This window comes from Parasteatoda tepidariorum, chromosome 9 (genome assembly GCF_982258835.1).
Source record: "Parasteatoda tepidariorum strain Cologne lab strain chromosome 9, Ptep-v5.0, whole genome shotgun sequence".
NCBI classification, from domain to species: Eukaryota; Metazoa; Arthropoda; class Arachnida; order Araneae; family Theridiidae; genus Parasteatoda; species Parasteatoda tepidariorum.
Window position 1 is genome coordinate 77829390 of NC_141763.1, and position 26352 is coordinate 77855741.

General features: G+C 29.1%; 2 protein-coding genes and 1 long non-coding RNA gene across 3 annotated transcripts in view; all 3 read left to right on the plus strand.

Annotated features, from left to right (window-relative positions):
• The window catches only part of LOC139426941 (uncharacterized), an 84956-nt gene that overhangs the window by 30564 nt on the left and 28040 nt on the right, over positions 1 to 26352 (plus strand). The gene's annotated exons all lie outside the window — the stretch shown is intronic.
• On the plus strand, positions 149 to 13820 carry LOC107447882 (zinc finger protein 532). Its single transcript, XM_016062916.4, has 4 exons — positions 149 to 290; positions 2922 to 3043; positions 4415 to 6341; positions 8286 to 13820. Exons 3-4 carry the CDS (start codon positions 4478 to 4480, stop codon positions 8774 to 8776), a joined length of 2355 nt encoding a protein of 784 aa, XP_015918402.1. The 5' UTR covers positions 149 to 290; positions 2922 to 3043; positions 4415 to 4477; the 3' UTR covers positions 8777 to 13820.
• On the plus strand, positions 19473 to 23465 carry LOC147804260 (SPARC-related modular calcium-binding protein 2-like). The gene is made up of 3 exons (XM_087152193.1): positions 19473 to 19721; positions 20075 to 20180; positions 23247 to 23465. The coding sequence occupies exons 2-3, from the start codon at positions 20087 to 20089 to the stop codon at positions 23387 to 23389; spliced, it is 237 nt and encodes a 78-aa protein (XP_087008319.1). The 5' UTR covers positions 19473 to 19721; positions 20075 to 20086; the 3' UTR covers positions 23390 to 23465.

Genomic DNA, 26352 nt, shown 5'->3' on the forward strand with positions numbered 1-26352 from the left:
TTGCCAATATTCAAAAACTAAATAATGAAGGTCTAAGTAAATCATCATAAACTTAAAAGTTTCAATAAGATTTTAGTTATTCTTGAAACATAAATTTTTTTTTATATCTTATATATGTTTCTTTCTTACATAAGCTGTGAAAAATTCTGATTACAAATCAAATTTTTTATTTTCTTTAGCAAAAGAATAACTCAACTCCGAATTTCTTAACTATATTGGAAATTCTCGATTTTTAGCCATTTCGTACAAAACAATTTAACTTTTAATTTGTGCACCCCAAGTGACCTACTGTATGTTCCAAAACGCTTTAATTAACTTTCTTTCATGTATAGTTTGTGTGAAACAAGTTTATTTGTTATTAATTTAATTATTATAGATATAAAGAATAATATTTTTAATGGGCGACCTTTAATTCGTTCAAAATAACTATACGTTTTTTTTTCTTTCTTTTTTTTTTTTTTTTACTTTTCTAAATAAAGATTATTAATATTTTCTTTTGCAAAAAATAAAGAAAAAATTTGGTTTCTTTCTAAAATACAAGTATTTAATTAAAATTTGACTTCTAGTATCTACATATCTTGTTTGGAAAAATCCCATTATAGTAGAAGGAAAATTGATATTTTTTTATCAAATTCACAAATGCTTATTTAATTTGTTCATTAAAAGTTACATAATTTTATTTTATATTTTTAATAAATTTTATTTAACTCTAAACAGTCTTAAGCAATTTTATATTTACACTAGTTAATAACTTTTTCTTATTTAATTAGAATTTAATATTTTAAATCTCTTGTATAAAAATTAAAACATGTTAATTTAGTGAAAAAGGTTTTTTTTTTTTAAAAAGTGAGTTAATGAGCCTTAATGTTCTTTGCTTGATAATGTATTTCAGCTTTTAAAGAAGAAAATGTTATAAGGATTTTAAAACTACCTGTCATAAGTTTAATATTAGAAAGTTTTTTTGTGTCATTTTAACACTATTGTTATTTACATATTTTGAAATGCCAAGCAACTGTCAATGTTTATCTATTTTTCCCTTCCAAACTACAGCTGTTATATACTGAAAGTGTTTGTTGCCTTGGTACAAATTTGTTGCCAGTACTTGGTACAAATAAAAAGTAGTTTGTAGCTTTTAACTCAGTTTTTCCCTCTTTGCACTGAGACTTTCAAAATTTGTTTATACTTGCCCCTTCCATGCCATTTCTGAAATTGATGCATAATAGACTGTTCAAAAACCACCTAACTTTCTCATGCATCAATTTCTTAAGATGAATGCAAACGAAACATTATGTATGCTTATTCTATGGCTTATATGTAGGGGTATTTACTTTTTGTAGTTTCAAACAACAAAGGGAAATTAGTGTTTTATTTGTTTGTATTTTTAATGAAACAGTGTCGTTTATTATGAGATAAAAGTAGCATATTTGGTTTCATTTATTTATACTTAGGAAACTAAAGTATGCTATACTTCATTATCCTCATCACTTTTTAATTATATAGTGTACTTACGTTTCAATGTGTTTACTGTATTCTTACTGCCTTAATCATCACTGTTTAAAAACAAAGTTTAAATAAAAATTTCTTGACTTCTCTTAGCTTTTTTAAAATATAAGAAATGTAAAAATGAAATTTAAAGCATGTAATATTTTACATGCATGAAAACATATAAAGACCTTAAGTATTTATTCATGTATAGGAATTTTTTATCTGTATTAATTAATATATCTCAGTCAATGAACCGTGAAGGTTAATCCAATAGAGTAAAAGTGAGGAGAAATATAATTAAACTTTTGAAATTGTATGCTTAATTATATTGCAAATTATAGACAATGGTGCTGAAAGCAACAAAAAAGCCTAAAAGCAATAAACAATAGTCCTAGATGCAGTAATATAATAGAAATGTCAGAAAAGACTTTTTTATTTTAAAAAAATCATAAAAATGCATTATTCAATAGACATTGGGTTAAACTGTTTTCATGCTGTTTCAACTCCTAAAAAAAAGTGGTTGAATCACTTATGTAGAAATTTTTTAACGATTACTAAAATTGCAAACTATCACAATTTTTCTTAAATTAATATTTTGTAAGTTCTAATTCTATATTAAAAAAGCTGTTGTATGCATTTATAATTTCTTATTCATCTTATTATTTTTTGTCATACTCTCTTATTTACTCTTAAATATTGTTTGAATCACATTAATGCATTTTATTAAAACTAGTTGTGATATGAAATAAATTTGTGTTGTGATACTAATAAAACTGTTAATCATATTAATAATAAAATTTAAATATATATATTACCCATAAAGATACAATGTCTAGACATTCTATAGAATGTCTGATTTCAAACTTTGCTGGTAGCATATAAACCAAATAAATTAAGCTAACGTTTTTATCTTCTTATTTATAGGCTTGCATATTTACATTGTTTAAGCAAATTCACTTTAATAACCTCATATCTATTTCACCTAATATAGGTTCTTGTTCATAATTTTAATTTTTTAACAAAAATTCTACAGAAAACTGAGATGTTTTAGAATTAATATGTTTTTCTCTTAAGGATAAGTGATGTAGAAAAATTAGTATTCTATGAGTTTGAATTTTATAGCATTTTTATAAATTCAATTGTTAGCAAAACTATATTCTATGCAAAATATTTTAAAATTTGCAACAGTGAACAATAATGGCTTGAAATATTTCTTGAAAATATATGCATGAAATGAAATATAAGCTCAAGAATACTTGTTAAAAAATAATCTTTTACAATTAATGTATCACTACTTGAATTTTTGAAATTCAAGGATTAGGAACCTCTTGTAAACATTATTATTATGTGTAGTATAAAATTGTGCTGTGTAACATTGATAGTTTTGTAAAGAAGATAATGAATTCAATAATTTTTAAAATGATTCTTATTTACAGGTATGAAACTGCTTAAATCAAGTTGAAATTTTCTGATGAAAGTTTTGTGTATGAAATAATGTCATTGGGAGACTCTATGATGCAATTATGATTTATTCTTTCTACCTTGAGAGAATGCTAAGGTAAATTTTTTCTAATATAAATTATGAACTATTATAATTAACATTTTGTTAAACTTTGCTGTATTTTGATGCAAAACTATAAAGGGTATATTCCTAAGAAAAAATCAAACATGTAACAAAACACTAGTCTCAAACAGTTGACATTTGTGATGTTATTTTTATCATATATTTTGGATTGTTTAATATTATTTCATAATATCGTATCATAATGCTTCTATGAAAAGTTGTTTCTGATATTCTGGGTAAAATTTATTTATAGTTTTTTTGTTTGTTTTTAATTATAATTTACATGAAACTCCTTATTTAAGTACATATATAGTTTTTGCTAGATGTTTAAAATATTCATATAGCTGAATAATTATTTTAAAAAAAATTTCCTTAAAGTATTTTCAGTGCTAACTACATTTTAATTTTAACTACAGAGTTATTCATATCTTTTTCTAAATTTATTCATTTTAAATGCATATATGCATATTTTTTTTAGTGTACCTAAAATATTCACTTAAGTTGGGGAAAAATCATTTATGAATAAGGTTTATGCCAGTATGGCCACAATTGTCGTCAAATGTTCAACAAATGATTTTACAATTAGATACGTGGTCGACAAAATTGCTGTCTTGAAACATGTTTCGAAATTACAAAATAATAGCAGAAAATAGTTTTTTGCATCTAATGCCATACATTTAAAATTAATTGTTGTACTAATTTCATTGTTCTCCTCGTAGGTTAGATTTTATTTTTCAAATTTTTCAAACAGAATAATTGAAAGTGTCTGGTACAAAAAATTTTAAATTTAAATTTTGATATTTCTAATTTACATGTTGTACTAGGCTTCTTTGTATTCATGTACTGGCAGTTTAATTTGTCATCAATAAAACATTGTTTTTTGCTCTTTTAGATTTGACTTTATTTATAATTTTATACTTTTTATATAATTGATTTTTAATATAATGTTTTGTTAGTGCTTACGTTCTCTGTTTTCTTCATCTATTTATTTATTTGGTTTAAGCATTTTAATTTATATAGTGAATCTGTTTACGGATATTATTTTAGCTTTTTTTCATTTAATTTTAATAAATACACCTTAAAAAATATGGGGTAATGAACCTAATTAGTTTTAGGGTGTAATAGATGGCAATTACTAATTTTTGATGTATTTTGATTTGATTGCTTTTTACCATAACAGAAATTATGCAATTGTAAAATTCAGTTTTTTTTCTCAACTTTGTCTACCATATTAAATTTTTGACCCACTAAATGAATACCTAAGTAGTTTTATTGGACCACTAAATTTTCATTACTAGTGTGAACCATATTTATGACAGTTTCTCTTTGTTTCATAAATATTAACTACTTATTTGTTTCATTTAGGATATTGATATCATTCAAATAACTTAAGAGTAGTAAAGCTTTTTACTACATTAATCCTACACTATGAGTGAAAATAACACTACTTCATCAGCTACAGTTATGAGATTAAATGTTAGTTCTAACTCAAATGGTATTGTTTTCAATGCTGCAAGTATCAATTCCATTTTGAAAACAGTAAATTTGCCGAACTCAAATCCTGTCTCTTCAAATTCTACCAGCAAACTCTCTTCAAATTTGACTTGGAATTTCAATGATAGCCTGAATTCTAAGGAAACGAACAATTTAGACACATGTTTTCAAGCGGAAAATCTTCAGCAGTTGAGCACCAACGTTTTACCTCCTTACATTCCAGGTTCTCCAACAAGTGTCATAAATCTGGAGAGTTTTGAGTTTCATTGTTGCACCGACTGTGGTGACACTTTTGCCCTCAAATCTAGTTTAACCTTTCATTTAGAAAGGCGATCTATACTTATAAGATTCCCTTGTGCTGTCTGCAAATCTGTTAAAACTTTCTATAATCGATGTATGTTACTCTCCCATATTAGATCGCACACTGATAAAAATAAAGCTTCAGATATTACAAGAGCTGTAGTTATTCCTCTACCTCGAATTCAAATGGATGGCCTACAGACTGAGTCATCTAATGTCCCGGATGACGAGTTATCATCATCAGCAGAAGATAACAGCATTCCTCCTTCTGATCTTTTAGAATGTTCTTTAAATGTTCTCGAAGGTGATGACCTCTCTTCGGATAAAACATCAAATGAAGATAGTAAAAATGCTGTTAAGGTTAAATGTCTTGATTGTAATGAAGAGTTCAACAGTACTGAAGAGAGAGCTCAGCATTTAACCCAAGATGACAAGATACCAGTAATTGTCAATCAGTGTAATAAGTGTAATATGGTTTGCCCTTCTAAGTGTTTCCTGAAAGCTCATCAGAGGATACATCTTCAAATTAGTCCATATGTGTGTCCAGAATGTGGAGGAAGTCCTACTCCTGTATGGATAGATTTCCAATATCATGTAAAGTTTCATTGTTTTCACAACGCTAGGGGTATTGGTTACAAGTGCCCTGTGTGCAAACGTTTATGCGCAACTAATGATGCTTTGCTTAAGCATATGGAATTACACACAGAGAAGTATGCTAAGTGCAATTCCTGTCCAAGAGCGTATATGAATGTTGGTTCTTTTAATGCTCACATCAAACTTTATCATGCTGATGATGATACTTCTAAGTTGAAGTATAATATGATTTATAAATGCTCATTATGTGATATTGTTTTCTTAAATCAAGAGCAAATGCTGGCTCATAGATCAACTCATCTCAAAGAACAAATTTGTGAGTACGTATTTAGCTGTATGCAATGTGGTAAACCACATGAAAACAAAAAGGACCTGTCTGAACATATTAGAACATATCATCCAAAAATTTACAAATATCTAGTAACTAGTAAGCAAAACAGTGAGTCTAAAAATAAAAATACCGATACGATAAAGCCATCATTTCTTGGTAAAATAGAATGTATTTATTGCAATTCCATTCTCTCCTGTTATCAGGGATACAAAACTCATCTTGCCAAAGCCCATGCAAATTATAATCAACCTTGTGCATATTGCTATATGGTATTTAATAGTAGAGAAGATATGATAAGTCACGGGAAAAAGCACTTAAATAAGGGTTCATATTTATGTCTTTTGTGTAACAACAAAAGATGGAGTGATGAAAAACATTTAGAAAACCATTTGCGGAAACACGCAGAAACAGTCCAGCATTGTACAGTTTGTCCAGTCTGTGATGAAATTTTAAAAACGCCCCCAGAAGTGGCGAGTCATTTGCGGGAGGAACATAAGTTGTTTTTTAAAGTGGATAGTTTCACGAAGCAATCTAAGGAAATCGTTACCTGCCATTTCTGTCATGACTCATTTGGTAAATATGCATTTTTGTTCAATGCAATATTGCATTTTTTATTATTGTACTTTCAATTCATAGGGCTAATTATATCTGATATAATGTTTACAATTTAAATGCAAACTTCAACCCTAGTTTGAGACCAATTTCCATGCCTACTTTATGTGTGATGGTATTTAAAATAATAGAGAAAAAAATAATTCTCTGCCAGGTTATCTTGGATAAATAAGGATGTACTGAATATGAGTAATGCTTTTGGCTGAAGAATGAATATTTGGCTAGCTGTATACTAATCACTTAATATTCTGCCACCAAATGGTTTTTAAATTTTACCAATAGTTAAGTTTTTGTGTAAAATCATCTAGTGGTTACACAATGTTTTTATACAAAAACCGCTTGTGGCATCTATCTTTCTTGTGGTAACACAATGTTTTTGTACAAAAACCTCTTGTGGTATCTATTCTTCTTGTGGTAACAAGTACAATAAATTTAAAATTATCTTCATGAAATGCTTTATCATATAAGTAATTTAAATTCCACAAATAAATGCCGAATAAAAAGGCAAAAAATAAAATATTCTTTTTCTACGTATAGTAAAACTAAAAGTAGTGGCAGTAATAGCTAAAACTTAATTAGTCTCTTAGTTTTAAAAATAAATTGCCCATTTATTATTTCTTGGAAAGTGCAACTATTGAAATTAAGAAATGTGTGTTCCAACATGAATATTAATAATATCTTGTATATTAAATTTTGATTAATTATGCTTCATATATATTAAGTTTCAATATGAATTTGTTCATACAAATAAATATAACACAAAAAACTATTTAAATATGTCCTAAATTACATGACAAAATAGACTCAAATGTTTTTGTTTCATTTTTTTTAAACGGTTAAAGAAGACATTATAATAATACATAAGTATAAAATAATCACATTTAAATAAGCATAATTACTATTTTGGGCAAGAAGAATGTGTGCTTTACTAATATAATGCATTCACGCACATTGAAAGTCACATATGTTTCTGCTGTAGCCTTCTTTATATTCCAAAACCAGTTTTCCCATATTAAGACGGGCCTGTGGAAGTGTTGCATAGAGTAGAAATATTTTTCTAGATTTGCCGATTTTTACAAAATCAACAGTGGGGTTGAAAATGTAGGGAAAAAGTTCATAATGGATATTTCATTCATGCAAATTTTAACCACGCAATCTTTTGACAAGAAACCTCAGAGCAGGTTAGGGTACAATATTTAACTCGTGCAATTTGAATTTAAGATCCAGGGCTGATTGTGCTCCGGAAAATATCCGGATTTCCGGATATTTCGCCAACAGGAATCCGGAAGTTTCCGGAGATCGAAGGTCCAGACGTTTAAAAAAATCATTGATCACAGAAGTTTCCGGAAATCAAATTTTCAAAGGTTGAACTTAAAAACACAGTTTATTTTATTTGTTTGTAAGGGAGAGCCAGAGAGATACTTTATAGGCTTATATTCATGATTAATATTAATTTTTTTTATCAGTAAATAGTTGTTAAAATCATAAACTCAAGAAAGAAAGACATATTTGTAAATTTTAATTATTTCTCCAGGTTATCATGGGTATGTGTAAATGGTATAGGTATGTGTAAAATTTTAAATATATTTTAAGTAAGCTAAGAAATATTGAGAAAAAGGAAAAAAAACTAGTTTAAATTTTTTTCTGATTTTTCAATTTAAACCGTTTTTTTGTTTTTTTTTAACTCAAGAAATTTTCCGGAATTTTGACTAGGGCTCACAATCACCCCTGAAGATCAATAAGTCTAAAGTTAAGGCTTTTCAAAAAAGAAATTCTAATCTAATAAAAAAAATGTGTTAATTTTTACGATAAGTATGAAATGCAAAGCAGTTACTTTTATAAAACATTCATTACCACAAATGTGTAAGTAATTGTTTTAATTATTATTTTCTGATTCATTTGCAGCTAAGGATAGTGAACTTCAAGATCATTTGAAATTGAAACATCAAATAGACAGTGTGAAACGTCATACTTCTACCGAGAATGAAGACAAAGACAGTGATAATGTGTGTAAAAAATCCCGCATTGAGGGAAATGTCTGTACTAAATGTAACTACCATTCTACTGTGCGGGAAGATTTCAAGAAGCACATACTCTCTCATAAAACAAACAAAAGTACTTCTCAGTGTCAGGAATGTGGACAATGTTTTGTAGTAGAACCGGCATTAGTTAAACATTTAAGAATCGCTCATAAAATTAGTGATACCAAAAAATACATTGAGGAAGAAGGTACAAACTGCATGCCTGATTTTGAAAATCCTACTGAAGTTTCTACTTGCAATTCTCTCATTTGCAATGTTTGCTTTACAACATTTTCCAATGAATCATCCCTCAAAACTCATATGCGAAGCCATGGTATGGCTTTCATTCAAGCTGCAAAATCAAATAATACTTAAATTGTGTTATTTAAATCATTCCATTATAATTATTCTATCTCTATTTTTTTTTTTTTTCATTAGATTTTGTTTAAATTTTAGTTTTAGATTATTATAAATTTTTTTTGCATATATTTCTTTCAAATGCAATTTTAGAGAAATTTTAAGATTGCAATAAGTAGATGTACGATAATTTGACAGGGTGCGTAGCTCTTTTACAAAGTGCGTAGTGCTTTTACAAAGTGCGTAAAGGTGCTTAATTTTGATTTACGTTTTTTAAAAGCCCTTTAAGGTGCCTTTTTTATTCGGGGTTTGTAAAAAGTGCTTAATTTTCAATCTTTTTAGAAAGAGATTTTTTCTTTGCCCTGTCGATTGTCATTTTAAATTACAAAAATTGGATGATTTTGACAATTTTCTCTGCAATATTTATCAGAAACTAGTTATTTTATAATGAATATATGAAGTTTTTGAAAATTTTTTTGAATTTTATTGATTTTATGTTTATAAATTTTAAGAACTTGAAACAATAGAAAAAGATGATTATAATTACTGTACAGGTCCTAATTATGAATTTTTTTTTTTTTAGGAAAGTGTTTAAAAATATTTTTTTAGTGCTTAAAAAGTACTTATGAGGTGCTTATTTTTTGTTGAAAAATCTGGCTACGCACCCTGTTTGACTATAACTGTAACACATTCTATATTTTATTTCATGTTAATGAATCTCAACTTTCACCCCACTTTAACTCAATTTTTAATAAAGCCGACTTGATCTCTTATAGCTAAACTACTAAGCAAAAAATAAAGTAAATAACCACGACCAAGGAAGAAACAATTTCTTCCCTTTTTTCTTCAAATCTATCCATAATCACCAATCCTCTTGAATAAGTTAAGACAGTGGGAGAGTAAATCTTTGGTGAATGAGTAGGCTTGTTTCCTTTGTCAGCATCAATGATGCTCTATATTGCTTTGAAATTCGGCAATGTAGGTTTTCAAACTTATTTATTTAAATTTTACCAAAATTTAGTTCTGCTTTGTGTTAGAATTCGACTCTAAAAGATGTATAAGAGAAAGTTAAAAACTCTTAACTTAGAAGTAAAAGTGAATCTTCGTGATTTGAAATCCAACCAATTACAAGAAATAGCATTGAAATGTGCGAATTCCTCTAAACACCCTATTAACAATATTAAGAGAAAAATAAAATGTCATTAAATGTGATTTTATCAGTTTGCTATTAAAACGATAATTATAATTTAATTTTTTTTTTAAATTTGGAAACCGAAACTATGTTGAATTTCTGATAGTTTGAATTTTTTGTCTGACTCAATTAAATTAAAAGTTATTATGGATTGACTGGACCCTTGTTTTTGTGGTCAATTTTTATTTGTAGAAAATGCATTTTCTTTAACATTAAAAAAGAAATTATTTTTAATATTTATTTGTTGTTTTATCTTTAATTTACAAATGAATTTTGAATTGTAAGGTATATAAATTTTTTGCTCCAAATTAATCTACCTAATTTTAAATGACAAAATCAAGAAATTTAAAAAGAATTAAAAGAAATCAGTTGCGTTCTTGAAAAAAAATTTGGTTTCTTTGACATGCTGGACACACAAAATTGACATTCATGAAGAAAAAAATTAAATAAATTTGTTTTTTGAAACCAGTGGTATACTTTGATAAAAAAGGAACTAAAAATTCATAAAAAATAAACAAATATTTAAAAAATTATGATAATAGTTGGTATTAGACATTCTTTATTATTGTTTTATTCTAGTATTTATCGTGAAAATAAAAGTCTTCTTACCTTTAATGATTCCAATTACCGGGTATTTATGTTGTAATTGAAAAAAATTATCTTGTTACGTTTTAAAAATGTTAACTAAATGTATCCCTGTATATGTTCTCTTCAATTTTTTATTCATGTGCTAACTTTGAATTTCATATCTATGCTCTTTTGTTTTGTTATAACTTAGACATTCTTTATGTTTTCCTTATGTTATTACTCATTGCATTGTAAAATTTTGTGAAAATGCTCTTAAATACATGAGTATAGCAAGAAAACCTCTAGTATAATGGATATTGTAAACTGTATTTAAACTCAATCTCATATGTTGAAATGAATGTATTTATTATGAAGGTTATGTTTTTAGTATCTAAAGTGTTGACTGTTATGCTATTTGAGATGTGTACATGAACTCTCCAGGTAAACATAACGCTTTGCCAAATGGAGTTCCTGAAATATTATTTGCTTATTCTCACTTTATATTTTTCAAGACTAAAGGGAAAATTATTGACATTATAGGCACTTTTATATAAATATATATTATGATATAGATAAATATATTTATGATATCCATTTTATTAGATAATTTTTGTTAACCCCTGCATTTATTTAAAATATCTACTCATGTCATTTCTTTCCCTTTAATTTCTCCACAAATTTACCATTTAAATTCATTTTAATAATTAAAAAAAGAATTCTTACTGCTGTTTGTTAATCCCAATTACTTACCTCCTCTTTTGATTGGAAGTAAGTGACTTGTGCACCCTCTTAAGATAGTTTGGTTATTGTTTTGCATGAGTCTGTGTGCATCAATAATAATCAGTGCATCAAATTTTTTACCTGAATATCTTATGGTTTTTAAGTCTGGTGAGATCTTTATCTTTGTTAAATCAGTGTTCTCAAAACTCAGTTTGGTATATTGGTCTAATATTACTCTACCCTCTTACTTAAACTTTAATTGAATAAATCTATTGTTTTTAAGATTTTTCTATTAATTTTTCCTATAACATCCTAAATTAATACTATCAATCTGAAAGCTTATATTACCTGTATGCTCCTCAAGTGCTTTACCTTCTAATAAGCATGGGTTACATTTTTCTAGTTTAATGCATACCAAGTTCTATCCCAGGCAGTGGCCCTATCAGCTTGTCTGGGATGTAAAGCTGGACAGCGTGAAATGCAAACCATGTTGCCACTATTGTGTTGCTATTTTGCAAGGATTAGCTGTTGCAGAAATTTTTTAGTTAGCTTCTTTAAATAATCTTTCTTTCTTTTATTTTGTTCTTTTCCCTTGTATTTAGTGAAAGACTTAGTTTTAATACAGTTTTAATTTGTTACTATGCATTTGCAATGCTTGTGTTTCTTACTCTATAACTTCTTCTGGCTCTAATGCTATTAACCTTTAAATTCAATCCATTTGTACACTATCTATTAATTTAGTTGTTATAAATTAAAACTCAACATCATTAATCAATGTTGTATTACATTTAATGCAACTATCAGATTAAACTATTAGACTAATATTAGATTAAATTTTTTACTTGATGAAATTGTTTCTATTATACAGTCCTGTTACATTAATATGACCACCTGTCTAAGTCAGCCAGAATAACCACTTTTTGCAGAGCAGACCACTGAAAGGTTCTTGAAAGTGTTCACTGGTATGTTTAGCCATGCCGACTCCAGGGCATGTTCAACCTAATCCAGGTAGTCCTACAGATTGTTTTATTTATTTAAGTACACGGAGGTTGGTAGCCAGAGACGTAAGATAAACTAATCCTGGTTCACATGTTTCTGATTTTGGATGGTGCGATTTTGACATTTACGATATACTTTCACCACGCCGTCACGTGAGCAGTTTTCAAAATGAGCCATTTCGGAAATGCATCTATCCTTGGCTCAAAACAAATTATCATGTCTCTTTGGACATCTGATAAATTGGTCCTTTTCTAGGTGATGCCAATTATTGTAGTGTTCCTTGGACACCCTTTATGTAACAGAATGTGTAGCGTTTTTAAAAAGTGCTTAAAGGTGCTTATTTTCATTTTTTAAAAGCCCTTGAAGGTGCTTTTTTCCATGGATGTTTTTAATAAGTGCTTAATTTTCCCTTTTCTGAAATGTGATATTTTTCTTTACCTTGTTGATTTTCGCCTCAAATTATGTAAAAAGACATTGCCCTATTCAACGTTTTCACAATTAATTCAACCCCAATTTATTTCAGCTTACCGCCAGTCTGTAGTGTATGAAAAGCACCATTTGTATTACATGTTTGATTAAATACTTGCGAGACCGCACTTAAACTGAGGGACCGCACGTAAACTGAGCTGGATTCAGTGGTAACGATTTTTGACTCTCATGTGCAACCCTGCTGCATTTTGCAAGAGATTCTCAATTTCAGACTTCATTTTCCGCCCTCTGTAATAGAAACCAAAAAATTCTAATTTTTGCTGATAGCTGGTAGCAACTAAACATTGTCAATTTTTTTTTCTCTATTAATGATAGAAAATTTCATCTCTCTTGTTAATTTCATCGTGTGTGACGTGCCATCGTTTTCGTCGCTGTAAATAAAACCATCAATTGTCAAAACTTGCCAACCCTGTCTAATGATATTTTTCAAAGTGCTTGAAAAGTTCTTATTTTTTGTTGAAAAACTTGGCTATGCACCCTGTATGAGCTGCACTGCAATGTGATTTCTTCTGTGATTGGTTATTTCACATTGATCCCGAAATTTGGTGGTGGACATTAATGTAACTAGACTGTTTATTTGGAAACTGAACAGCATCATATAAGATAAGTTTCCTTTACATGCAAAAACATTGCAGCGACATCTATCGAAATGCAATCTTTAATAATATATGTGTGTAGAAAGATAAATTGTTCACGATAAGTTGGAAATTATCAGATTCTTGCTTCTTTTTCAGTAATTTCTTTTAGAATATTTTTCTTATAAAATATGTATAATTTATTGTATTTTCAGTAAAAAATTTTATGATTTGAAAGAGGCTAGTTCAAATTTTTTCTTTATTGTTTTAAATAAAATTAGTTTATTACGATTTCTTTAATACTGTGTATTTTTTATGATAAAAATTTTGTTAATTTTTATAATATCTTATGAATATCATAAGAATTTAATTATGCTGTGCATATAACTGAAATTACATAATTGTTAAATTACCGATTGTGTTCAACATTTGAAAAATGTTGAATATGTCTTGTATATTTGTAAAACGTACTATAAAATTGTTTAGTACTTTTAGAAAATAAAATACATTTATTTTTTTTACGTATTGTGTATTTATTTCAGTAAAACTGCACACTTTTTTAAGCAAAATATTTCCTTTTGTTATCAGAGTTTAAAGGATTAATTTCTTTGTTGTTGAAAACTTGCATAATTTTTTTTATTAAATTATTGCTTTTATAAATATAAATCATAAAATATAGAACAAGCAAAATCTAGAATTTACTCAAAACGATATTTATAAATATTTGGCATTATATTTATGGCTGGAAAGAATCTTCCACCCCCTCGAAATTTCAGAAATAACTATGGATTGATATTCTAAAAAGGTAAGTGTTAAAGAGGAAGGATTAGCATGGTAACAGTCCTCCTTGGCCAGTCCACCCGCCTGCTCATTGCCGTATATGTCGGCATGAGATGGGATCCACTGAAAATAAATATCGTGGAATTTTGAAATGAGTTTGAGGAGGATAGAAATACTAGTTTGATCTCCAATTGCAATCCAGTTGTGGAGGTGTTGAAGAGGTCATCAAAGTCCTTTTCATTAAGAACAGCTTCAAGGCCTTGTAAAATTGCTATTAATTCACTCTTGAAGACCTGTGAGAAATCAGGGTTGTGGAGGCAGATGGTCATTCTATCCCCTGGTTTCTTAATGTAGATGCCACTGCCTGCGTGATCGTCCAGTTTACTGCCGTCGGTAAAAAATTTTATGGCATTGTCGGAGATCTTATTTATGATTTCTAAGGCCAAGTGTCTGAGATGAGCTGAGATCAAGTCCTTGGTGAACGGGGTAGTCAATTCGAAGTGGAAATGAACTCTTGGGAGTCCCTCGGAGGGATTCAGAGACAAGATTTTAAGGAGTGGGGCTCAATTTCATTATAAGGCAAACGCATATATATTTAACGCATTATAAGGCAAGGTATGTTTTGACTTATTATTTGTAAATTTTACATACAAATAATGCCAACATTGATCAAATTCACTCGTCTGAGTCCAGTTATGAATATAATATCGATAAATTTTACTAAAGTTTGAATTAACATAGTTTTTTTACATTCAAAAACTGCGAGATCCTGCACAAAGTAGCCCCACATGACTGTGATTATAATATGAAAGAGTTTTTCTGTTAATTATTAATTTTCGCAAACAATATTAACTCTCTTGAGAGGGAGTTAATATTGTTTGCAGTTATACTTTCAGTTATTTAACTCCTAACAATCCCTCTTGAAATGTTCAAAACTATTGTTTATACGCCATCTAAAATACTATGGGCATGAGAATTACATACTTTCCCTAGACAATGTATATAATATGGTTTGGTAATTGAAAATCGCAGAAAAAAAGCACATTATTATTATTATTTTCTATATTACAGAATTGATTAGCATTTTCTTTATTCCATAAATCTATATTTTGTGAAACATTAATTTTATCGTTATTAGTTATTAATAATGTTCGATTAGGAAAACATCAGTAAAGAGTATACTGGGTCCACTAATCTCTACCGCAGTTTATTATCCTGTTTAAACTAATTTGTTAATTATCAACAGTACATTGTTATTGCGCAAAATGTATGGCTTTTTTTATAATGTTAGTAAGCAAAATAAAATATGGACCTATCTGTTGCACGAAGAAATTACTTTCAACTACTATTAATAAATGATAGGCCGAGATAACCTGGTTTGCAGGGCACTGGACTCACATTTGTGAAAACGGGAGCTTTAATCGAGTTGTAGTATATAGTGTCTGATACACTTTAAATATGTCGGGTTACAAAGTCCTCCATGCTCCCATAACAAATTATACCTCTAGGGGTGCTGAATTGGAGATTGATCATTCTCTGGTTCAGGTCAAAATTACGATCTGTGGATGAATGAATGGGTCCGCCCAATGAGCGGGTAAAGCAGAAGTCGAATTCTAGGCCATAGATGGCGCCACTGGAAAACAAGAACAATCGCAACCCTTGTCTTAATAGCATACGACAACACCAACATTTATAAATGATTATCAGATTTGCAGGGCACTGGACTCACATTCGTGAAAACGGGAGCCTGAATCGAGTTGTAGTATATAGTGTCTGGTACACTTTAAATCTGTCGGGTCACAAAGTCATCCATGCTCCCGTAACAAATTATACCTCTAGGAGTGCTGAATTGGAGATTGATCATTCTCTGGTTCTGGTCAAAATTACGATCTGTGGATGAATGAATGGGTCCGCCCAATGAGCGGGTAAAGCAGAAGTCGAATTCTAGGCCATAGATGGCGCCACTGGAAAACAAGAACAATCGCAACCCTGTTCTTAATAGCATACGACAGCACCAACATTTATAAATGATTATCAGATTTGCAGGGCGTTGAACTCACATTCGTGAAAACGGGAGCTTGAATAGAGTTGTAGTATATAGTGTCTGATACACTTTAAATCTGTCGGGTCGCAAAGTCCTCCATGCTCCCATAACAAATTAAACCTCTAGGGGTGCTGAATTGGAGATTGATCATTCTCTGGTTCAGGTCAAAATTAAGATCTGTGGATGAATGAATGGGTCCGCCCAATGAGCGGGTAAAGTAGAAGTCGAATTCTAGGCCATAGATGGCGCCACTGGAAAACAAGAACAATCGCAACCTTTGTCTTAATAGCATACGACAACACCAACATTGATAAATGATTATCAGATTTGCAGTTCGTTGGACTCACATTCGTGAAAACGGGAGCCTGAATCGAGTTGTAGTATATAGTGTCTGATACACTTTAAATCTGTCGGGTCACAAAGTCCTCCATGCTCCCGTAACAAATTATACCTCTAGGGGTGCTGAATTGGAGATTGATCATTCTCTGGTTCAGGTCAAAATTACGATCTGTGGATGAATGAATGGGTCCACCCAATGAGCGGGTAAAGCAGAAGGCGAATTCTAGGCCATAGATGGCGCCACTGGAAAACAAGAACAATCGCAACCCTTGTCTTAATAGCATACGACAACACCAACATTTATAAATGATTATCAGATTTGCAGGGCGTTGGACTCACATTCGTGAAAACGGGAGCTTGAATCGAGTTGTAGTATTTAGTGTCTGATGCACTTAAAATCTGTCGGGTCACAAAGTCCTTCATGCTCCCATAACAAATTAAACCTCTAGGGGTGCTGAATTGGAGATTGATCATTCTCTGGTTAAGGTCAAAATTACGATCTATGGATGAATGAATGGATAAAGCAGAAGTCGTATTCTAGGTTATAGATGGCGCCACTGGAAAACAAGAACAATCGCAACCCTTGTCTTAATGGTATACGACAACAACAACATTTATAAATGATTATCAAACTAATAAAAAGCTTGAAATAATAATATTTCATATCTTATAATGCCTGGGCTAAGTGACGAATTGTTTAATCAATTCGTACTGTATTGTAGGCTTTTTTGCTACACTTGGGGCATACATTAGATTGAAAAACTAAATGAAGATTTGTTTGAATTCAGTAAAAATTTCAACAAAAAGAATAATAAATCAATATTGGGAATTGCTTATGTTTTGGCAATCAAAGATCACCTATTTTCAAATAATCATTATTACAAATTCAAGTTATGATTAATTCCAATATCTCGATTCTTTTTTATTTCTTCCTTCTTTTTTAAATCGATTTGAAAATTAAGCTCTGTTCCATTTTTGGTATTTTAAGTTTTATAAAAATGGATTCTGAATGCTGGCTAATCATCAGATTTCTACATGAAAATTAATTAATCTCGCATAACATTTTATTGAGCAAGTAACAGATATAAACTAATTTTGTAAATTGTGCAGCAGCTCTTAAAAAAAATGTGGTAAATTTTTTTTATTTTTTATTTAGTTAGTCTGTTAAATCCGTAAAGTATTTTTTTATTTAAATTGTTTGTTTGCAGTTGAGTTTTTTTAAAGTAATATTTCTGTATTCCCATTAAATTAAATAGGGTTGTTGTTGTTTTTCAATAAAATATCCATATTTTATAAATAATGTGCATAAGAATAGAGTACTCGCCTTCCATTGAGGTGACCCAGATCCGACTCCCAGCGAGGCTGGTCTACACAAATTCAGCACCTGGCTCGCACCAACCACTGTGTTGTCGTAAAATATCATCTGTCATGGGTTCGAGTCCCCTTGTCGTCAGGCTAGCCGTTGGAGGTTTTCGTGGTTTTTCCACTCCATATAACGCAAATAGGGTTATTTCCATTAAAGAGTCCTCTACAAAAGCAAATTTCTCGTAATGCTTGATCCAGAACTTCCCTTGTCTTCTCGATTGGGTTTAAAATTTCAAGGCAATGAAATTTTAATATTGGTATTCGTAAACTGAGAATTTGGTTGGCTGTTCAGCACAAGTTATAAAATAAAATAAAACATTTCAATGATTGTTTTTTTCAGTGCTTTCAAATGCTATTTGCCACCCAAACTTTTTTTTTTTGATTATTATTTTCTTATTTATATTTATTTTTGTTTTATTCATATTTATTATTTTATATTTATTTTTGTTTTATTTATATTTATTATTTTATTTATATTTATTTTTTTATTTATATTTATTTTTTGTATTTATTATTATTATTTTCATATTATTGCCTAGGAAAAAGAGTTCTACGTCATGTCGTGTGATACTGTTCAGTTAAATATTTTGATGCGTTCAGAGACTAATTAAATTAGAAACTTAAAAGTGGGCCGGACTAACCTGGTTGGCAGGTTCTTGGGCCTATGTCCTAGAGGTCGTTAATTCGATTCCCTCCGGCTGAAGTTTCTCCGTGTAGTAAATGGTGACAGGTGCACTTTAAGTATATTGGGTCACAAAATCCCCCAAGGTCCCATAACAATTCAATACCTTTGGAGGCACTGAATTGGAGATTGATCGTTCTCTTGTTCAGGTCAAAATTATGATCTGTGGGCGTAAAATTGGTCCGCTCTGTAAAACGGGATGTGACGTGTGTGTGTGACTTAAAGTCGTGTTCTTGGCCATAGATGGCGGCACTGGCAAACAAGAAGCGCATCCTCCTTCTTAAATTCGTTTGGTTTAACCAAGCAGGCTTTCTGGTATTGGTAAGTGGCATTAGAAACAACAACAGAAATTTAATAGTATTTTTTTAACGTTTAATTCTTTATTGCATAGAACTTTCAAAGTGTCTAAATTATAATCTTTTTATCTCTTTATTTACATTTTTTCATCTTCCTTTTCTGTTAACTTTGTCTACAGAATTAGTCTTCGTACAGAGCTTTTAAATGTATTTTTTTGCCACTTTTGACCGAAGCAAATTTAAGGATTAATTTTTATTTGTTAATCAAAAATGTGCTAGGTAGCGAAGCTGTATTTTTTATGAACGAAGCGAGTAATTTTTGCAAAGAAAACTTTTTTTTTTCAGTTTAATTACCTTTTTGGAGGTCGGGGAGTATCAGCGAGTCGGGGTTGGAGTTCCTTTGCATTTTTATAACTTTTGTTTTAAAAAGATATTTCTATATCTTGACTAGTGTTTCTTTGTGCTTATACTAGTAATAGCAAGTAATATAAAAATTAATAGCAAGTAAAAAAAAGAAGTTACACTCCGTATAAAAATTATTAAACTGATGGCTATTACGAAAGTACTTTCTGTTTTGAAACAAAAGAAAAACTTATCAGTAAAAAGACAGATAAGATAACTAATTATTTCAAACAGATTTTTTTTAATGAAAAAATCATTCTTTCTACAAAATAAAACGAAACCAGCTGTTCTTCGAACAATGAGGTTTCATTCTAAATCTTTTTTCCTGCTATGTCATCATTATTAGCATTAAAATTGATAAATATCTATTTATTTGACACATTTCACTTTTAAACCATTCTTCAATCTTCTGCATAAAAATAAAAAGTTCTTTTTCTTTACATAATTTTTATCTATATATAACGTGTTTGATATTTTGGAAGTTTATAATTTAGTCACATTTGAAGGAAATAAGTAAGTGATTTGTTTCGAACTCTTGATTTTATTTCTTTAAACTCTCTTTTCCTAAACTCTACCTTTTCCTAGTTTCTGTTATAAAATGAATTTTTAGGATTTATTTAATGTCTAAATAAGGAATATTTGAGAATAAACTAAACTCTTTTTTGAAAAGCTAATAGATTTAAAAATTATGTTCTGCTATCAAAAATTTGTTAAAAACAAAATTGAGATATGTTAAAAATGTATCCAAAACAGAAAGGATGAGTATAGAGGACACTTCTGTTTTATTTATTTATTTATGTTAGAGAATTTGCTGATGAAAGAACCGATTTTTGTAAATATGATAATTAATATTCAATTTATTTTAGTAAGAAACAAAAATGAAGCTTCTTCTATTCGTTGCGTTTGCTTACGTTTTAGCTGTTGTGAATGCCGAAAGTTGTAGTGAACACCGTGCAGAAGCAGAGAAACAAAGTAAGAAACATTAATTGCTAACTGAAGTGTAACTTTTTCCAAAAACTACTTATTTGATATCTACTGTGAATGGAAAAAATCTATTTCTTGTATACATTCCAACTTATTTTATTTTATTATTAAATGATCATTATTATTGCTTTACAACTTACCATCTGTTTGCTTGACTGGGATAGCCTGGTTGGCAGTTCGTTGAGCCCATGCCCAAGAGGTTGTGAATAAAATCCCCGTCGACTTGAATCTCGTAGTAAGTGGTGATTGGTACACGTTAAATCTGTCGGGTTACAAAGTCCTCAAATTTTCATACAAAATCAATACCTCTGAGGGTACTGGACTGAAGATTGATCGTGCTCTGGCTCAGGGAAAAATTTAGACCTGTGGATGAATAAATGAAGTATGATTTGGCCCTCCCTGTAAAACGGGTTGTGACGTGCGTGTAGCTGAAGTCGTATTCTTGGCCATCGATAGTGCCACTGATAAAACAAGCAATGCACCCTCTACTTTAAAATAGTCTTGTAAGTATTGACAAGTGGTATAAGTCAACGATAGCATGCTTGCTTCTGAAATAAATTTTCTACATAATTTTAAAGAGCTTCTGCAAACAGTCAAGCACTCTTAATCGGAAGGTGTAAGTAAATATTTAACAATTGTATATTTTCCGTTTGTATATTTGTTTTTAAGAAATGTCTATAGAACACGTTCAGGGGTTGGGCAAAATTATGGAAGCACTTCTATAATAAAACATTTTTTAAAATTTCTCAAGAAATACTAAGAGACTAGCTTCAGAAGTGTTTAAGTCAAGCAATTTCTCATACATATCAATGGAGATTAAAACTTTTAGAGATTCGAGACTTGTAATAAATAATGGATAATAAAAAAAATATTGTTTTCAAACACACTGTGCCAAAAAATATAGCAATGACCTTATAACTTGTATGAATTACTTTGATTAACATATGCAATAGTAGCACAACATTTCGTAAACCTAGCTTAACTACTAATGGAGATGCATACATTTTTATAAAAAGCTTATGTTTTTACCTAGAGTTTTTTTTTAATATAATTGCGGAAATATTCAATAAAATTAAACAAAATTTTTAATTAATAACAAAAATATTGTTTTGAACTTAAATAATTCATTAAAATTGAGCAAGGCATCAGCAGTTGAAATTATCCTATCGAAATGCGATGCGCGGAAAACGTTTTAAAAAAAAATCATAATTTTGATCTAAATCGTATTAGGTAACCTATGAAAAAAAAATCCCGATTTGAGTATCTTAAAAATTTAAAATGCTTCTAGTAATTTTCTCAGCATTTTGTACATAGTGGAAAACCCAAAACAGGGCCTTTCTTACAAATTTCATTTTGTATTTTATAACAAATGATAATACACTTCAATGATGGTTCGAACAACGAAATTTAATGGCATAAAAAAAGGAAACGTGTGAAATAATAAAATATACTTTAATACAGGATGGTCCTATATAATGCCGATGTCAGTTTTAATAAATTTTGTTTAATGGTACAAAACATAATTTGTGAAAAATCCCTTACCATTCACAGCTTTCTTTCCAAATTTACAAAAATCTACTTGGAAAATTGCAAGAAATTTTTTTAAGTTTTCAAGAAATTCAAATTTCAGTTTTTTCGTTAATCACCAAATACGATTCGAAACAAAATCATTGAAGAATTTTTTTTTTTGAATTTTTTCGCTGGCATGCTCAGTATAAAAAAATTACTTTAAACTAGGAGGCTCCGCCCCCTGCTCGCTAACGCTCGCCAACCCCCGAGAATTGCTACGCAATCCTATGTGGTTCACGCCGTGAACCATGGCTCGCTGCGCTCGCTCGCCAATGAACACAATGTTCTAGCACAAAGACATAATATATTATCATCAAAGACATAGTATTTTATCATCAAAGACATAGTATTGTACTTATGTAGAAGAATTCTACCAATGTTCTTATTAGCTTTTAAAAAAGTATATTAGCTATTTAGATTGTACATGGTGAAAAAATCAAAACATTAGCTAAATAAGAAACATATTAGCAAAATAAATTATCAAATATTGTACTTATGTAGAAGAATTCTACCTATGTTCTTATTAGCTTTTAAAAAAGTATATTAGCTATTTAGATTGTACATGGTGAAAAAATCAAAACATTAGCTAAATAAGAAACATATTAGCAAAATAAATTATCAAATATTGCTTCACTAATATTCTGCATTTTAAAGCGTGAAAATTCAATGCATAAATAAACGCGAAATATAAAAAAATTCAATGCATTCAATACAAACACTTAAACGTTTTTTAGACGTTTAGGTAGCTCCCAGTAGAAAAATATCAATTCAACAGCGGCCTTTTAAAGCATTCTCACTTCAATTAATTAATTAATTCCTAATTGAGTTTAAATTAAATATTGTCATGTTTTTAGTGCATGAATCTGAATTGAACAACCTGATAATGCTCACTCTGGTTATTGTTATCTGGTTGCTCACTACGTGCTCTTGCGCGCCGAATCCAATCAATTAAAAATAAAAACAGTTGCCATCGTGAGAAAAGAAATATCATCGGTTTTATTGATACATACATACGTACGTATTAGCGTTTTATATAATATAGATAGATAGAAAAATATCAATTCAACAGCTGCCTTTTAAAGCATTCTCACTTCAATTAATTAATTAATTCCTAATTGAGTTTAAATTCAATATTGTCATGTTTTTAGTGCATGAATCTGAATTGAACAACCTGATAATGCTCACTCTGGTTATTGTTATCTGGTTGCTCACTACGTGCTCTTGCGCGCCGAATCCAATCAATTAAAAATGAAAACTGTTGCCATCGCGAGAAAGAAATATCATCGGTTTTATTGATACATACATACGTACGTATTAGCGTTTTATATAATATAGATGCTCATATCTTGCGCAATTTTAAATGATTTTTTTTCACATTTTAAAATAATATTTGTGTTGTTAATTGAAAATAGCTCGAAAATTTTTGTTCAATTTTATAATATTTCTGCAGTTATAGTAAGAATACTTAAGGTACTTTTTTTTCAGTTGAAAAGGGTCTTCAAGACGTTCCTGTTCCTTCGTGTAACGAAGATGGCACGTACGCTCCTCAGCAATATGGAAGCTTTGGAGAATGCTATTGTGTAGATCCCAATGGAAATAGAGTGGGCAAAGAGTGCCCTTGCAGTTAAATTATTTGATTGATGTATAATGTACTGTGATATTTTATAACCAGACAAAAAATAAATATTGAAATTCCATTCTGAATATGCTTTGTTTCTGTTGGATAGACACGTACATTTTGTTTTGTGTCAACATTTTATCTTAGCCCTAATGTATTTTTGAATATTTACAAACAGAAATTTTCTCTACGTAATAAACAAAAATTCTATTAAATATATGCCTCATGCGAGTCTTTCTATATTAACAGATAAGCTGTTTAAAACAGATGTTTCTTATCAAGTTTACGATATAGAAATCGGTCTCTCACAAAGAGTCATAAAAAGTCAAGATAAACCAGATAAAAGATTATTTTCTGAAGTTAATAGGCAATAATTCGTACATGAAGAACGATTAAGATAGTCCCGAAAACTTCACAGCCGCAGAATGGCGCCATCTCTTTAGAGAATCAAAATCTCTAAATTTTATCAATTGAATGACGTTTCATTAAGATAAGAATATCCTTGCAAATATATATATATATATATATATATATATATATATATATATATATATATATATATATATATATATATATATATATATATATATATATATATATATATATATATATATATATATATATATACAGAGATAGATAGATAGATAGATAAATATCTTTTAAAGCATATTCGAATGAACATCGAAACTGAAAAGAAAAGATAAACAGTAAACTTTTTTTAAAAAAAACTAGATCTTTTAATTCTCCCATGATATTTTTTCAGCATTCATACAACTAATCTTATAGTTACGCAATACAGATAGGATTTTTTTAAATCCCATTTATTGTTTTTGATGATCTAAATGTTAATCCCTGAATACAAAGCACCCCGATTTTAAGATTAAAAGTTCCGATTTTTTGTTTAAAAGTATTTTTTTTTAAATTATGTACAACGGAAACTGCATTCATAATTGAAGCTGTTGAATTTCATTTTTATTTCATAACTAGCGTTGAACAGCTGAACCAATTCTGAGTTCACAGCTATCAATGTTCGTAGCCTAGTATACTTGAATCGAACCCAGAAGACAAAGAATTCCTGAATCAAGAATTGGGGCAAACTAGCCTTCGTGGAGGATTTATTTATTTATTTATTTTTTGATGGAATTAACCTACATTTGTGTCACGTGAAGAGGAAAACCACGAAAACCTTTCTTGGTAAGCCCGGCGGCTAGTGGATTCTTACACATGATCCGTCTACCACTACCACTGAGGATATTTTACATCAGCACTGTGGTCGGTGCAAGCCTCCTCTGATATCCGAGCCTGGATCATCTCATCGGGAGGCTCTACCTCCATCGGGAGGCTCTACCTCTATCGGGAGGTTCTACCTCTATATTCTTTGGCTCTACCTCCTGAGTCATTGCTACTCTGCTGTTAATTTTCGAAGCAAATCGGATTAAACTTAATAGCATTGCAACACGTTTTTCACTATAGCTATTTATATATTTGACAATACTCGGTACCTGGATGAAAACAATTCTGTACACGATTTTCAAAATTCATTGTGTCATAATATATAATTAAAACGATATTCATGTTTTTTTTTTTTTTTAATTTTTAGATCGTACTCCTCTGTATTGTGATATAGTGACTAATTTTAACGCTTTCCTACACTTTAGACAATTTTAAATCATTCCATCATAGCAATTTTTTACTCTCTGAATCTTATCTAAACAAATATTTTAATTGAGTGCAAATATAGGGAATCGAAGAATAACTAAAAGAACTTTTGATAACTTGCGGAAACAAAATACAAGGAATGAATTAAAAAATATATTTCTTTAAAAAAAACTGTATAATGAATGGAGTATTGTTCTGAAAATTAATTAAATACGAATAAATAAATTACGAAGGAGAAATATTAATACTAGTGTTTTTTTCCCGATAATATTATAAAAACATTTCCTTTATCAGTGTAAATCATTTGCGTCATATTAATTTTTTTCCAAAGATCAAATATCTCTGAATACATATTATAAATATCATAAGAAAATAAATCATAAAAATATAAATGACTATTCATAATACAGTACTCTCGATTTACAAGGAAGGTAGGGAAATGTTTTGTCTCGGAAAATTAAATATTTCAGATTTTACAAATTTGATTCAAAAATTTTTTTTTAAAACAATAATAATTTATATACAATAGATATTTAATTGCATTATTACTAAAGGAAGAAAAAATACATAATTTGAACAAGAAAAGAAATACAGTATACCTTAGGATATATTATTATTTTTTTTTTATGTATAGGAGCTGTTTTGAATAATACAGGACGGGTACCGATTGTTATGTTATTTTCTTCTTATAAAACCAGTGATTCGAATGTCATTCAAAACGAAAATGATGAGCGTTTATGAGTGAAACAATGAGGGAGTAAATATATATATATATATATATATATATATATATATATATATATATATATATATATATATATATATATATATATATATATATATATATATATATATATATGTATATATATATATATATATATATATATATATATATATATATATATATATATATATATATATATATATATATATATATATATATATATATATATATATATATATATATATGTATATATATATATGTATATATATATATATATATATATATATATATATATATATATATATTTATATATATATATATATATATATATATATATATATATATATATATATATATATATATATATATATATATATATATATATATATATATATATATATATATATATATATATATATATATATATATATATATGTATATATATATATATATCTATATACGACAATCATTGGGATACGACAATCGCTGAAGCCATTATCTCTGCATCTCCAAGTCAGATACGCACATTATTCGCTATCATAATTTCGACATGTTTTCCATCAAACCCATGTAACCTGTGGCACAAATAC

Coding starts and splice junctions, on each gene's coding strand:
- LOC107447882 (XM_016062916.4), top strand. CDS start 4,478: ATGAGTGAAAATAACACTACTTCATCAGCTACAGTTATGAGATTAAAT. Junction 6,342..8,285: donor TTTCTGTCATGACTCATTTG/GTAAATATGCAT, acceptor ATTCATTTGCAG/CTAAGGATAGTGAACTTCAA.
- LOC147804260 (XM_087152193.1), top strand. CDS start 20,087: ATGAAGCTTCTTCTATTCGTTGCGTTTGCTTACGTTTTAGCTGTTGTG. Junction 20,181..23,246: donor TGCAGAAGCAGAGAAACAAA/GTAAGAAACATT, acceptor CTTTTTTTTCAG/TTGAAAAGGGTCTTCAAGAC.